This window comes from Akebia trifoliata, chromosome 3 (genome assembly GCF_017979445.1).
Source record: "Akebia trifoliata isolate Shusen 1 chromosome 3, ASM1797944v1, whole genome shotgun sequence".
Classification (NCBI taxonomy): domain Eukaryota; kingdom Viridiplantae; phylum Streptophyta; class Magnoliopsida; order Ranunculales; family Lardizabalaceae; genus Akebia; species Akebia trifoliata.
The window spans coordinates 30190300-30205629 of NC_141377.1; the positions used below are offsets into that span (position 1 = coordinate 30190300).

The 15330-nt window shown below is 35.5% G+C and overlaps 1 protein-coding gene across 2 annotated transcripts; it reads right to left on the reverse strand.

Moving 5' to 3' along the window:
* Positions 1-1909: 1909 nt before the first annotated feature.
* LOC147406325 (ubiquitin-conjugating enzyme E2 variant 1D-like) lies at positions 1910-12103 on the reverse strand. 2 transcript variants are annotated; one of them, XM_086434276.1, is made up of 5 exons: positions 11879-12103; positions 5165-5304; positions 3812-3937; positions 3603-3729; positions 1910-2054 (listed from the first exon to the last, which is right to left on the reverse strand). In XM_086434276.1, exons 1-5 carry the CDS (start codon positions 11904-11906, stop codon positions 2044-2046), a joined length of 432 nt encoding a protein of 143 aa, XP_086290402.1. In that variant the 5' UTR covers positions 11907-12103; the 3' UTR covers positions 1910-2043. The 2 variants fall into 2 exon arrangements, with proteins under 2 accessions (XP_086290402.1, XP_086290401.1); XM_086434275.1 differs by lacking the exon at positions 1910-2054 and adding an exon at positions 2072-2339 and having other exon boundaries at positions 11879-12090.
* Between the last annotated feature and the right edge of the window lie 3227 nt (positions 12104-15330).

The following is a 15330-nucleotide window of genomic DNA, read 5'->3' on the forward strand; positions in this document are numbered from 1 at the left end:
TGGCATACGTAATGGTCATAATAAAACTTAATATTTTACCTATTCTACACTCTTTTTTGATACATGGGTATCTAATTGCATGTACACGCCGATCACCATTTCCAGCACATGCTTTGTGTACCTGACTGACCTTTTAAAGCATTGGGATGGTGGCCAACAAGGGGTGAAGTGATTCGAACTCAGGACCTCTGCTTTAATTCTAATTTATTTCAATTCCCTTTTAATTCTAATTTATTTTTTTTATTATTATGGAACTGCATTGTCTACTTGTGCATTTTATATATTCCTAGCCCAAGAACCGAGAATCAAGATTCTGGAATCAAAATGCAAAATTTAAGGATGTTTTCTTTTCAACGTTCAAGAAGCAAGATTTCATCCCCCTCCCCCCAAATTCCGGAATTTACTTATTACTTATTCTTATATACATCTTAAACATGCAAATATAATGATTACAAAAATATTTTTTTATAATGTTATTGTAAAAATTGCATTTTTCTTTCTTTTTATTTTTTTTTTATTTTTTATTAATTTTTTGGCATCATGTGACCACACATGCTATTGTGCTATTTGACGAACGGGTACCCATTTTCTTCCTACCAATTTGTCGTTAAAAGTAGGTTGAATACTTTATAAAATGGGTGGATTATCTGAAAATGTAGCTAGAAAAGCCTATTTCAATAACTTCATCCAAAATGCCTATCCGAACTCAAATTTGATATGGATAGGGATCTTGTAATGAAGCCTTTATGATCCTAACCCGTTAATGAACCTCTAAAAATATCTTCTGAGTCTGACTAATGAGATTTTTCGAAAAATCCAAAAATCTCATAGATAAGATATAATAGAGGAAGGAATTTATCAAACAAACACTCGGAACATATTTCTTCACAAAACTCCTACCCAACATCTCTAAAGGCCCTCCAAATCATCTAAGTTTGTAATCTTTGGTCCGAAGCAATATTTGTTCTGGGGAAAAAACAATTTGAAAGTCTCCAACAAAACATTCCAAATCATTTACAAAATATTGAATGTTTCGGAATCAATAATACTTTGTCCGATTGCAAATGAAGCCATATTGTTTACTGAAACAACATGAAACTTTGACATCCAAGTCTTTCTTGATGTGTCTCTTCTTCCATGTCGTTTTGAGACAATCTTAGAGCTCTCAGTGGATATTCAAAAAAGTAAGGTATTCGCAGTTGGTATGGTATGCGGACTTCTTAGCAGTTTTGTTGGGTGTGCAGTACGTTGGTGTAGAGGTTCGGCTTGTTTTGTTGTTGGTCATCTAAACCACTTTATTAATAAAACTTATTATTAAAAAAAAAAAAAAAAATCTTTGAACCATGGTTACAACTGCCCCGTGCAACTTGTTTGGTGTATGAAATTTATAAATTCAATATAAACCCAACAAATTTCAATTTTCGAATTTGGTCATCTTGTAAGTGTTCAATAACAACAACAAAAACCTTATCACAAAGATCTCGGGTTACAACAAATGAATCATATTCCTCCATTCCACTTTATTCAAAACCAAGTCCTTTATTATTGAAATGAGTCGGTATATTCTTTCACTACAACTTGCAAGTTTATAACCTACAAAATGTCACATTACGAGTGGAAAGCAGAAATCAACTTGTTTCCCTAGGAGTAACAATTATCTAGGCTTCTAGAGACAAAGTTGGTTTGACACCACCCCAAGGTTTACAACAACAAAAATGCCAAAAATAAAATAAAACAAGAACTTGTTACGAGATTTTGAGCAACAAAACATCTTGTACACAATTCATACAACCTTCTACTAAACACAGTAACCCATTGGAGGGTTTTGTAGTAGTTATTATAAATATTTTATCTCTGCTACTTAATTTTGTCTCTTATTTTATTTTATTTCATGGGTAAGTATCTACAATAATTTCAATTACTAAATATTTATATTAATATAATATTATTAGTTTACAGAAATCATATACTAGCATTAAAATTTGATACCAGGAACATAAAGCAATAACATTATTTGAATATCTTGTGCATCCGACATGCCCTTCATGTAAGACCTACATCAGACATCATATCTCGTTCAACCAAGTGTAGCAGTGCTTGTAACATTGATAGTTATTCAGTAATTTGACAAATTAGGTATGATTACTTTCTAATTTGACCCCTCTTTTTCCCTCAAAGACAAAGTACATAAAATGAACTAATAACGTGAGGCCAGTAGGCAAGGCTACCATCTATAAGGATATTATGTACACATCACCATATTCCTTTATCTTGATATACTCAGAGAATACAACACTTGAGAACTATCCCCTTTTGATCCATCCTTTGCTCTTCATTTCCTGTAAGGACATCTCTTTATAATAGAAACTCCATACTACAAGATACTACTGAAGGGAAAAATTCCATTAACTTAGGGTCTGGATAGAGAACTCAGGCTCGGATAAAAGCCCCTTTCGATAAGTATCCATTTTGCTAACCTAATGGGAATAGGTTTTGGATAAACCATGTCCCAATCCGATAAAATGTGATGATGTATAAATTAAGATCACTGCTATTGCCCCACCAACTTTTGCTATTGCCACACCAAGTCCTATGTAAATCACCAAAGAATTGCACACAGTTGGGGTGGCATCAGCAAAAGTTGATGGGGCAATAGCAGCTCCCATAAATTAAATGTTATATTTTGTTGGAAGTACATAAATTTGATACAAACCAATTGTCTTTGTATCAGATTGGGACCAAATATTTAGATCCAATAAGTATTAGTTCTACCCGAATCAGATTCAAATCTTATAGGATAGATCCCATTTCACCCTGGTCCGATCCAAACCTGATCCATGGACAACCCTACAAACAAGATGTTCCATGAAGCATCTCTACCCACAATTGATGCTCTCACCATATGGTCTTTAGCATCAAAATAGATGGGCCACAGAACTGAGGACCCACACTACTGAGATTATTATAGCCATCCGACCAATAGATTGTGCTTTTGGAAAATCAATTACTTCATTTCAGATGGTCAATGCTACTCTGTGCAACTGTCCAAATAACCCATTTATCAGATTGCTTAAGATCACCCAATCAGCTCAGAGCATCTCCAACTAGTCTCTCTAATATTAGAGGGGGAGATGTCTGAACGTAACTCCAACCAGTCTCTATTTTTGAGAAACCCCCTCTATATCATTGTTCATGTCTCCAAATATAGAGATCTTATGAAATTTTAATGGGGCTCTCTAAATCACTATTCATGTTTTTTAAATACCCTATTTTAGCCCCATTTTTTCCATAAATGTCATTTTTGACCTTCTCTTTTCATATAACTTGTTTTAAATAACATTTCTGTCCCCTTCTCTTTTAAACTTTTTCAAGTGAATGAATAGTGTTTTAAGTGAAGGGGGCAGTTGGAATTCAATCAGGTTCAGAGGTGAGCATCTTCTCCAATTTGGAGGAAAAATCTAGAGACATGGGTTGGAGATGCTCTAATTGAATGGTAAATGTGCAGATATATTTTCGAAGACGGTCTTTTTCTTTCAAGATAATCATGAACAAACAAAAGTAACAAATGCCACCAAACATTCGGGATGTGGAGGTGGACTCACCTTCGGGTGGCTGGGCAAGCTTCCGGTTCTGAGGAGACGTCATTTCTTTCTTCAATTGGGTCAATATGTCCTCCATTGTGGTCTCCCTTTGCCAATCAGCAAGCATTGGGAACTGACTCGGCTCAACCTGTACATTATAAATGAATAAGATAACCACATAATTTCAGGGGCACAGCAAATATACATCTCCTGCAAACATAAATACCTACCATTCCAGTTTCTTGGTTTACACAAGTCATGTTTATTTGTGTCTGGAACCTTACAGTCGGTGGATTATCCGGATAATCTTTGTCACAGAACAGTTTCAATTGGTAGATACGCCCCTCATGAACAGTCTAGCAAGAAAAAGGAAAGGACATAAATAAGACATGATTTCCCTCTATTTCAAGGTGAAAAATGGAGACTCAAGATTCGACATTAATTAAGAGAAAACCGGAACTAAGAGTCGTTACAGCATCATCCAGACAACCCCAACGGGTATTGTACTAGAGACCACAGGGACATCAATCTGAACAGTTCAGTCTATGGACAATCAACGAAGTGACCTCAATCCATGGGCCAGCAACTATAGAACTATTTGGAGGTTCTTAACCTTCATATTAGGGCTGTCAATGGAATGAGTTCAGATTGGGGTCAATTTGGTACCAACTGACAAGGATCGGATCCAGCACTGATCCGATAAGTATCAGATCCAGAACTAATTCGTTAAGCATCTGATCGAGCTTTTAAAGGATCAGGTTTTTATTGGATCTCAATATTAAGATCCAAACCCAATCCACTAACAATCGGAGCGGGTCAGGGATCGGATCAAACCCAATTTGATGTAGAAAATCTAAATAAACAAATATATAATATAGAGTCAGGATCCCTTGACTCCTAAAATGACTCATGAAACCCTTCAAATACAAAATCCAATGGTTGAGATTTATCCTCGGGATAAGTAGCTCCGAGATTTGTATTTTCAAGATAATCATAAATCTCAACCATAGGATTTTGTGTTTAAAGGGTTGGGATCATATGTTTTTTTCATGAGTCATTCTTAGGAGTCATCGGATCCCAACCCTATAATATAACTTATACAATTGCTAACATTTTATCAGATAAGGTCTTTATCGGATTGGGACATGGCCAATCCAGAACCGATTCAATAAGATATCAGTTCGGAACCCTATTGAATTGGATCCTTACCGGAATCTAAATCATCAATCCAAACCCGAAGTTATTGGATCGGAGTTCAGGTCTGATCCCATCCATTGACAGCCCTACTTCATATACATCTAAAGCTGAAACTTAGACAACTGAAAAATGTGTCATGGTTAAGATACAGGTTCACATATCAAGCAGTTGGAAGCGTCTGGTATAATTGGATGATTCAGAATAATTGTAAAGTGTATTGCGGGTAGGTATAGGGTAATATGGTTGATCGAGAATGATGTACCACAGATGCACCAAATTATTTCCAAGTATGGCAAAATAGCAAACTATGATAACATGTAAATTTCAGTGAGAAATAATGCACTAATTTTTTAGTCACAAACACGAAGAAATTCTATAAAACGTACATTGGGAGGGCCAATGATAGTCCCAGTCCACGAACGCATGTATATATCATCACCATCATCCATTCCATAGCTAACAGTTCCATCTCCAATTCCCTTCTCCCCTCTCTCAAGTTCCTCCAGCAATCTAAAATTTCTAGGAACTGCAAAATGACCACCACAAAATTCACCATCTAATCTTCATGGATCCATGCTAGTGCAATTCATTTCATCCATCATAAAGAATATTCGTGACAAACAATGAGAGAAATTAAACCATGTTAGTAGATGAAGTGTCAAAGACCTTGGTCGAGACAGCACTGACATACGCAAAGTTATGCATAATTTACATTACACGAAGAGGGTATAGCTCCTTATGATCCCCTTTTGATTGGTAGAAGTATTTCGACAAAAAAACTAAAAAAGCAGAGCCCAAATCATACAACAATACAAGGGAAAGGCTCTAATGATCATTCCACTACTACTCATCCTTCAAAATGAAATTATAAAAATTCAGCAATCACAATATATAATTTATCCCATTTGAAAACGAAAATCTTCAAAACAAGTGCCTTTAAATGGTAAAGAATAGAAGACAGAACATAAGTACCTTGATCTTCATCAACATGGCATTGATATCAGAATCTTAACCCTAAAAACACTTGTTTTTCCTCTCTTTCCACAATGCTCAAAAAGTAGCAAACAAAAGGAATTCCTAAAGAGAATGTGAAGAAATACAACAAAGAGATATCTGATAATGAACAATTACAATTCAGACTTTTGAAAGCTTCCATTCATTATGTCTACAATCTTTGAAACGTTAGTTTAAAGTGGAAATCCATATATTACGCCTAAGTGAAACTTGGACAATTCTACAGGACTTTTGACTGAATAATTCTGTCGGTGTAAGACATGGATACAAGGGGTCACAATAATCCCAAAACTGAAACGCTGAAATTTCAGATATTGCAAATTACTCAAAAGTAAAACATACTACAAGTTTCTTATCCACAAAAAAAAAAAAAAGCATACAAGAAGTTGCTTAGAAATAAATAAAGGAATTGTAACATGTACACACTGTTGTAGAGGTTGATGCAAAAGTAGTTGTGGCTTGTTTTACACCAGTAGAGCAGTACCTATCTCATGTAATGTAGATTAATCTTTGACTTCAACTATATATATGGGTAAGGCTCTGGTGACTCATGGAAAAATCATCACTCACCATGATTCAGCGCAAAATTTAGAATGGGGAAACCAGACAAAAGGCAAGGCAAGTGATGATTCTGTTAAAGTGCCAGAAAAGATAACAAGGAGGATGATGGACCGGGGTACTTCGGCGAGTGGAAATGGGGAGTCATCTGTCGTGTTAAGGTCAGTCATTAGGATGACCATCAAGTAGCTTTATACAGCCTGAGTTTTTGTGGTGCTAGTTGTGATTGGGTTCCTATAGATGAGTTCCCTCATATTTTTGTGTGTTTGTATAGCGCTGATTTCAAGTACTTTGTCTCCTTGGATGCATCACGATCTATGATGTCGTCGTCCTTCTGAGCTCGTGGTTTGCGCAAGTAAACAAAATTGAGAAGTACTGGTCCTCAAAAAATCCCTGGACTAGGTTGGCCTCCCTTTTCATCAATGGAAACCAGAAATTTTCCAGAGGATGGGTGTATGTTGGGGGCTATTACAGGTGCATGAACTGACACAATCGAAATCCCTCTTGAAGGTGGCTAGAATGAAGGTCAAAATGGTTGGGGGACGGTTTTGAATATGTTATAGGGGTAGGCATAGCAAAGATTATCTGGGTTCGATGTTGGTCGTTTGTCGTGTTTACAATCGAAATCCCTCTTGAAGGTGGCTAGAATGAAGGTCAAAATGGTTGGGGGATGGTTTTGAATATGTGATAGGAGTAGGCATAGCAAAGATTATCTGGGTTCGATGTTGGTCGTTTGTCGTGTCTGCAAAAGGTCTTGTTGGAGAAGAAGGGCAGAGATAGCTCTGAGAAGGAGATGCATGTTGGTAGTAGTTTTGGTGTGGACATAGTAAATCCAACATTTGAATTTCAAAAAGGTACAGTCGCTGGCTGTGGATGGGTGTCTGAGCCCCCTGCTTTGACACGTGGAGATCATTTAAGAGCAAAGGAAGAGTGGCTGCAAAAGCGATGTGTTAGGCTGAAGTTGTTGCATGCTTTAAGGGCACACTCATCAAGAGTGACTGACGTGGAAAGCAGCATTCCAATCACGCATGTTTTAGACACGTGTACGTTGCAGGATAAGGCAACAGCTAGCATTGTTGAATCGGATAAAACCCACTGTGTTGAATTGGTTTGTACAAGCCAAGAGGTGGGGTTAAAGTGTTCACAACTCATGAATTACAACATGCCTGGCCTAGGCCAGCGGTGGATTGTTTGGACCTTCAAGACAGTATGGATCCCCCATGTGAGTAGTCAAAAGTTGCTGGGAGGGCTTCTTAATAGCGTATTAACGAAAGTAATTGGTGAGCCTACTTCTTATTTAGATAGAGGCAAGAGTTATTTTAAAGCCAAATGGGTTGGGGCCTGGCTCTCTCATCTTCCCCCTCGAGAAAGCATTTCTAGAAGGATCATCTGGGCTACTGTCGCCAGAGTTGCAAGGTATCTGGATTTCGCAAGTAGGGTTATTTGTGCTTGGAAGGTGGAGATTCTTCTTGCAATGTTATGGAGATCATACTAAACAAGTTGCGTGAAGGGTTTCTGCTAGTTTCGAGAAAGCACCGTGGAGCCTATGGTTGTTGTTAATCATTCTAGGAATGGTTACATTCACAACATCTTCTTCTTTGTCCCCCAAATCTGCGGGTTTATGGAAAGAGTTGGATTGTCTTTCCTTTAGGTTTTCATGGAGGCCTCTGGCTACGAATAGGAGGTTGCTCTCTTTGATCCACTACACCTAATTAGGCATGTTTCAGACAAGTTTCAAGATGGTGAGGTTGTCCCAAATGATGTGTTGGAGGAGCAAAAGGGGTTGTTAGGTTGTGGTCAAGATATGGACGAAGAGGAGTTGACGAAGGAAAGAGGCTTCTGGTGGAGGAGCTCTCAAGGTGGTTGTTGGGGAACATTTTGAGTTCCTATTTGTCAATGGGAATGGCAGTAGAAGGGTTTAGGGCTGAGAAGAGAGTGTTGTTGAAGGTGGCTATGGGTATACAGAATATGATAGCATTGTGTTCAGAAAGCAGTGGGAGAATGGCTTGGGTCAAGTATTAGTGAGAGAACAAAGGTAGTTGAGCTAGTGATCCATGGAGGATATGTCACTGAGATGGGGACACGAGTGTTAAGGAGTAGAGCTTTGGTTCTTAATAAAAGAGGTAGAAGAACTTCAAAGGAGAGCATGTGATCCTGCATGGAAAACTATTTCAGCAAGGAGATTAAGGAATAGAGCTTTGGTTCTTAATGACATGTAACATCTTGTCTTGGAATGTTAAGAGGTTTGAATGACGATAAAAAGTGTGTTGTTGTGAAAGAGTTGATTGGTAGGTCTAAACCAAATATTGTGGTTGTTCAAGAATCTAAGTTAGAGGAGGTTGATTGGAGAGTTATGGGTGGTTGCAATGAAGGGTGGTGCTTTCTCCCTATGTTGAGGGTGTCCGGAGGGATAATCGTAACGTGGAACAGGAGGCATATTGTCATAGACGAAGAGCTTGTTTGTGATTTCTTAGTGTCAATTTTGTCTAGGAAAGTAGAGGAGGAGTTTTGGTAGGTGTTTTCTCGAGCGTATGGCCCATGTCTTGATTGGGAGAGGGTTCAGTTTTGGCAATAGCTAGAGGATGTTTGTGCTTATTGGGGGAGGCCTTGGCGTGTGGGAGGTGACTTTAACGTCATCAGGTTCTCTTATGAAAAAGGATTCTAGAGTGACGAGGGGAAATGAGAAAATTTGGGGGGTTTTGAATAGAAGGGGATTTATGGATATTCCTCTTTGTAGGAAGCAATTCACTTGGTCTAATAATCAAGATAGGTTATTTTTTAACAGGTTGGATAGATTCTTGGTCCCATTGACTAGGGAGGAGCATTTTATTAAGTTATTTAGGAGTCTATTGCGAATTTGACCTCAGATCATTGCTCGATTATACTATGTGTTGGAGAGTTCACTAGATGAGTTACCATTTTTAGGTTTGAAAATATGTGGTTGGAGCAACAAAATTTTAAGGAGTGGGTTACAGAATGGTGGGATAGCTTTGATTTTGGGGGAGACCAAGTAAGGTGTTTAGAAAGAAGATTTAAGGCATTAAAGGAGAAGTTGATTGTCTAGAATAGAGACTCCTTTGGCTGAATTGATGTTAGAAGAAAGCTATGCTAGCAGAGTTAGAGTTGGGCAAAACGAAAGAGTTGGGTGGTTTGAATAAGGAGAATAGGACTCGGAAGGGTGATTTGATGGGCGCGTTTCAATCTCTTGTGGTTATAAGATAAAGGTTGGAGGCACTCATGATATTCAAATTTCGGTAATTCGTGAGATTCAAATCTATTTTATTAATTGATGAGATGGATCTCAAGTACAAAAACATGATTATAGGGTCATGTCCTGCACTTCCCTTGGTTTCTTACCAAAATAATCATGTTTAAAAGTAAAGGTTGGGGGTATTCATGAAATCCAAATTTTGGTAACTCCTACTCCAACTTCTCTATAAAGATATTTCTATTTTATTAATTGATGAAAATGGTATCAAGTTACAAAAAATCTCATTCAAAATTTGAGGGAAGATGGTTGCGATGTTTTATTATAGAATGTTAAATCGTTTTGCAAAAAATATGACATTGATATGCTCGATATGAGTGCTTGATATATAACAGGTCAAAGTTGATCTCTTTATCAACTAGATCACATTATAATTAAGCATCATTATCGAATTGATATATTTATTGTTGCAATAGATTCTCAACTACAAAAGTTATAACAGATTCAATGAGCAGACAATGGAACTCCTTATTCTTAACTCAACTTTGGATTCCAGGGATGCTAATAAATCATTCAATATCGATGATATTTACAGTCTTATGGAAAAAATTTATCCTTAAGATTTCATTGAGTAAGAGAGTTTTTTTGAAATTTCAGTTGCAACATTATGACTCGATGTATCTCATCATCCAAATTTGCAGAATATGTCTACAATTTTTGACCTACACGGAAAATTAGTGGAAATATGAAAGTCAAAGGTCTACTATTTGATTGATAGATTGATTTGCCTTTGTTTAACTCTTTCGGTTCTACAGCAACCACAAAAAGAGCATTTTTAGCCATAAAAATTATTAAAACCAAACTTTGGAACAATATGGAAGATGAGTTTCATGTAAAATACTTAATTGTCTACATTTAAAAAGAAACTGCTGAAAACTTTACTTCAGGCTCGATAATAGATGATTTCTATTCTATTAAAGGGAGTCGAACACAATTTTAATAACACACTTTCTATTGATTTTGTAAATATATATACCAAAGTTTGATAGATATATTTTTTGAAAACATTTAATAGGTTATAAAGTACCTTTGACTTAGATATAATCTAACCTTAGTTCACCTTTTACAGTAAGATGTAATACGACTTCCATTATTAAAAACATATATACATTATTATTTTATTTTTCTAATTTCATTTTCATAGACTTAATTCAGTCCCCACAAGTGAACTTTTCTCCACCCTCACTTCCTACCCACCTCAAGCAATGGTGACCTGACGTACCAACCTTGACAAATGATGAGTAACACAATTGACCTAAGACCCTTTTTCTCTCTCTACTTCTTGTATAAATAGAATAATGTAATCAATGAGAAAAGCACCACTTGATCATGACGAGTTCACTTCTCTGAATATCCTTGATTCTTCCTCGGTTTCGTCTGGTATATAAAGCCTTCATATAACCACCTTTGGACATTTACATGGGGTATTGGAGTCTATTAAGGTCATTGCACATACACATGCACAAAGGCTCTACCCACCTATCTACACCTACCTCTACACTTTCTACATCTCTTACTATCATGTCTATGGCTAAACACTTACATAAAAGGGTTGAGGTCCAATACCTAAAAATAGAAAGATTTTAAATATTTTGTGCCCACCTTCATCTTCGTGAAAAGCAATATCCCAACAAAGGGAGGATGTATGAAGTAAGGTCCATTATCAATGGTAATGAACTTGTGATCAAACCATTTGGTTTTTTATTAGAAAAGATGCACTTCAATTCACCGCACCCCTACCTTCAGATCACGCTTTGATGATGATGACGATGATGATGATGATAATGACGACGACAAAGATGACGATATTCAGATGCATGTCAATTATAATTTCTATCCAAATCCTTCATGAAATAGAATCCAATGAAGTTCAGATTAAACCCACGCCGAAAAAAATTGGGTCTACTCAACCATTGTTCATCACAAAGACCCAAAATCTATTGGATTCAAATACTAGAAGTAGAAACTACATAAAGAAACCAATTATTTGGTTCAAATTGCACACATTACCATATTTGAACATAATTACAAGGAATTCTAATTAAATCAGATCATCAGACATAAAAGATAAACCTTAAATTTTACAAAACCCTAGAAAGCATCAAATAAACAGAACAGACAAGCTATAGGAAGTTAAAAATTCAGAAAAGCATTAAAGCAAAAAAGAAATGATAACCAATTTAACAAAGATCAAATTATAGAACACAAAATTAAAAAGAAAATTAGGTTATATGGTTATGATCTTGATGACGGAACTCACCTACAACCCTGGATCCTTCAGAACCCATGTTACTTTGCAGGAACAGAGAACTAGGGTTTCTCTGTAATTTACAGAAAATTGGAGAGAGATAGTGGGGTGAATTGGAAGGTAGGGTTGGAACTTGGAACCTTCTTGGTGGAAGTAAGACGAAATGTAAAAGTTATGTAATCTCTCTGCCTAACTCGATTCACAAGTCCCAATAAAAAGCTTTAAACACATCACACAAAGTAGAAAAAAGTTGATTCTGGGCCGGCAGTCCAGGCATTTTCTCTTCACCTACAGTTCAGACTGTCACTGTGCTCCAAATGGACAAATGTCATCTCACTACCTAACAATGCAGAGTTGACTCGGCCGAGTTTTTTCAACTTGTTTGTTATGCAAAATTTTCCATTTGCGGGTGATTTATATTTACGAGGATTTTCATCTTTTTGCGATTAATATATATATGCTTGGTAGTTAACAATCGGAAAGTCTTGTGAAACTTGTCGAGTACTTAGTTGTCAAACAAAAACGTCAAAAAAAAAAAAGTTTCAATGTCAATGGGATCATTTTGACATTATACAAAAATAATTTATCATCTCATCTTGTTGACTTTGAGTATTTTTCTTATAAATGTTATTTGTTAACGAAATCCTTTTGACATTGTACAAATATAAATTATAATCTCATGATTTTTTATATGTTCTTTGTCAATGAAATCATTTTTACATGAGATCATAATTTACTTTTGTATAATATCAAAAGGATCACATTAACACTGATAAAATCTACAAATAATTCCACACGTTTTTTGTCGTAATGATTTGTGATAATTTTAAGTTTTTTTTTTTTTCAGAGAAAAATCAAACAATTCGGTAGGGCCTACTTTTCGCAATAACAACCAAGCACACATAAAATCTTAAGGCGCATGATGATTTATTACACCATAATTAAAGATTAAAATACATTTTTCAAACATTACAAAGGTTTTGATCAAATTATCAAGAAATTTTCATAAACATGCACAAAGTTATGGCAAAATTCTGATTTCTATACACTGTTCATTTTAATTCTCAAAATATGTTTTCTAGCGAGATCGCCACTTCTATAATCAACGTTCTCACTGAAAAATTAACAATGAGATTGACGATCTTGTCCACAAATTACCAGTAATCTCGTTGTTAAAAATATCAGGGATATTCAACTTTAACATTACTTGCGATCTCACTAGAAAATATGTTTCGGGAATAAAAACAAATAGTGCATTAATTTTGTCATATTCTATCCATGAAATTGTAATTTACCCCTAACTATAATCTCAACATTACAAAACATTATAACACTCATTTAAATAATTTCAATAGTTGTTTACAATTATGATTAAGCTCATATAAAATCCCAACCCCTTTATTGAGTATGTGATTGCTAAGTCACATATTAATGTTAATGCACTTCCCAAAGATACCTAAGCAATCAGGGGCGGAGCCAGGATTTTGTTTTTGTGGGGGCAAATTACAAATAGAAAAATTTTCTGATCTTTTATAGGGGCAAAGCAGTAGAATATTAAAATTTTTTGTGGGGGCAAATTACAAATAAATTTTTTTTCAAAACTTCTGTGGGGGCAAAGCAGTAGAATGTTAAAAAAAAAATTAAAATTATTAATACCACCCTATTGATTTTAGAAATTCTTGTGGGGGCAATTGCCCCCACTGTAAATCCGCCCCTGTAAGCAATGTATTTTTGGTCCTTTAAAGAGATAAAGAAGACAGATCAAGACATTTGGAATCAACCATATATCATTTTGGGGAGGAACAATAGTATTTCATTGTTACAAATATAGATTATTAAAAAGAATAAGACATGTATTTGGATATTTTCCTTCAAATTATGGGAGTGTGTAAATTGAACTATTGATTGAGCCATGCAAAGATATGATTTTTTCTGCCTGCCGCTCCTACCATCATGTAAGCCCCATATAAAGGCTAGTTTGATTCACTTGAGGAGAATTTTTTCTATGATTAGACCTAAATCATGTTGTGCATGAATAGACTCTATAACATCCGATAGAATATGTGATGTGGCATGATTCATGTTAGGTTCTATCTCTTCCACTTACTTAATAGTATGGAAATGCATTCATTTCCATTGTATCAATTCCGATTTATCAGATAATTGGAGTGAAACAAAGTATCTAAAGAAAAACATAGGCTACACTGTGGTTGTAACAAGTAAATCCTTTGAATGTAAACTCGAGAGATTTTGGGGATGAACACCAATTGCAAAGTATGAGATGACCAAAAAAACACTTGATCATGATCAAATTTGTGAGCTTATTTGGATAACTGATTTAACACGTTTAGAGTCGTAAAGATTTTGTAATCTTATTTGTTACCTTTAAATTACTATTAATGGTTGAGATTAATTTTGGAAGAATAAATTCACAGCTTGTGAGAGAAAATCTGTTAAATTTTTCTATACCACGTGGACCAATGGGTATGCGGGGTCTCTAAAGTAGGGGTCACCAAAATTGCACTCATGAAAAAATAGTGTTCATTCATGTATTAATTACAAGATCCCAAGTGGCATGCGAAAGTAAGGGTAGTAAAATATTTATCCAACTAACTGATGTATGAGATCAGCACTTTCATTTTAAGTAGGGAAAATTAATAAAAGAGGGTTAAATATTTTAATATTTAAAAAAAAAAAATTTATCAAAAATGAATTAAGTTGTTGGACAATCTAATGTTTTAATAACTCTAGTTCCAGCATTTTAAAAGAAGGCTAAATTGTTGGGTGTTAAAACAAGCTATTAAAATGGTTGGACTATCCAGAATAATTGGGTTATAATTTTGAGGCCCAATTATGATCGAACATTTACTATCTGACCCAAACTCAGCCCTGCCTGTTAATAGCCCAAAATCACTTAGAAAATTCAAATTTATTTAAATTGAGGGATGCATGTGGTGTTGGTGAATATGGGACAAACCCTGTGTTTGCAAACTGATAACATGCCCCTAGACCTCGGTCTACACTGCAAGACTAATAGACAATGGCAGGAATGCCCTTGTATTGGACAAAAATCCTTTATTTTTCTCCCCCCAAAACAACCATTTTCAACTTCTAATTTATTTATTTTTCTTTATTTTTTACCTTCATCTTCAACTTCAAACTTTCATATATACTTAAACCTTTAAACCTCAAGAACAAGATAGAATTTTCTTAAAATAAAAGATAACATTTTCTACCAGAGGTAAAAGATGATGAATTGAAGATAAGGTTGAAGTTAATTTACCCTTGACATTGAAGAGCTTGAAAGATGACCATTTTTTTTTTTTTTTGTGGAGAAAACTCAAGATTTTTTTCTACCGAGGTTGAAGGACTGAGGGCATTAGATCATTTTATGTTAGTCTTACAGTGTAGATCGAGGTGGTAAAAAAATTGGTGTATCTCAAATATTCATAAAAAAAACATAC

Coding starts and splice junctions, on each gene's coding strand:
- LOC147406325 (XM_086434275.1), bottom strand. CDS start 11,906: ATGGGTTCTGAAGGATCCAGGGTTGTAG. Junction 5,305..11,878: donor TGAAGGATCCAGGGTTGTAG/GTGAGTTCCGTC, acceptor GTCATTTTGCAG/TTCCTAGAAATTTTAGATTG. Junction 3,938..5,164: donor CTATCATTGGCCCTCCCAAT/GTACGTTTTATA, acceptor TTTTCTTGCTAG/ACTGTTCATGAGGGGCGTAT.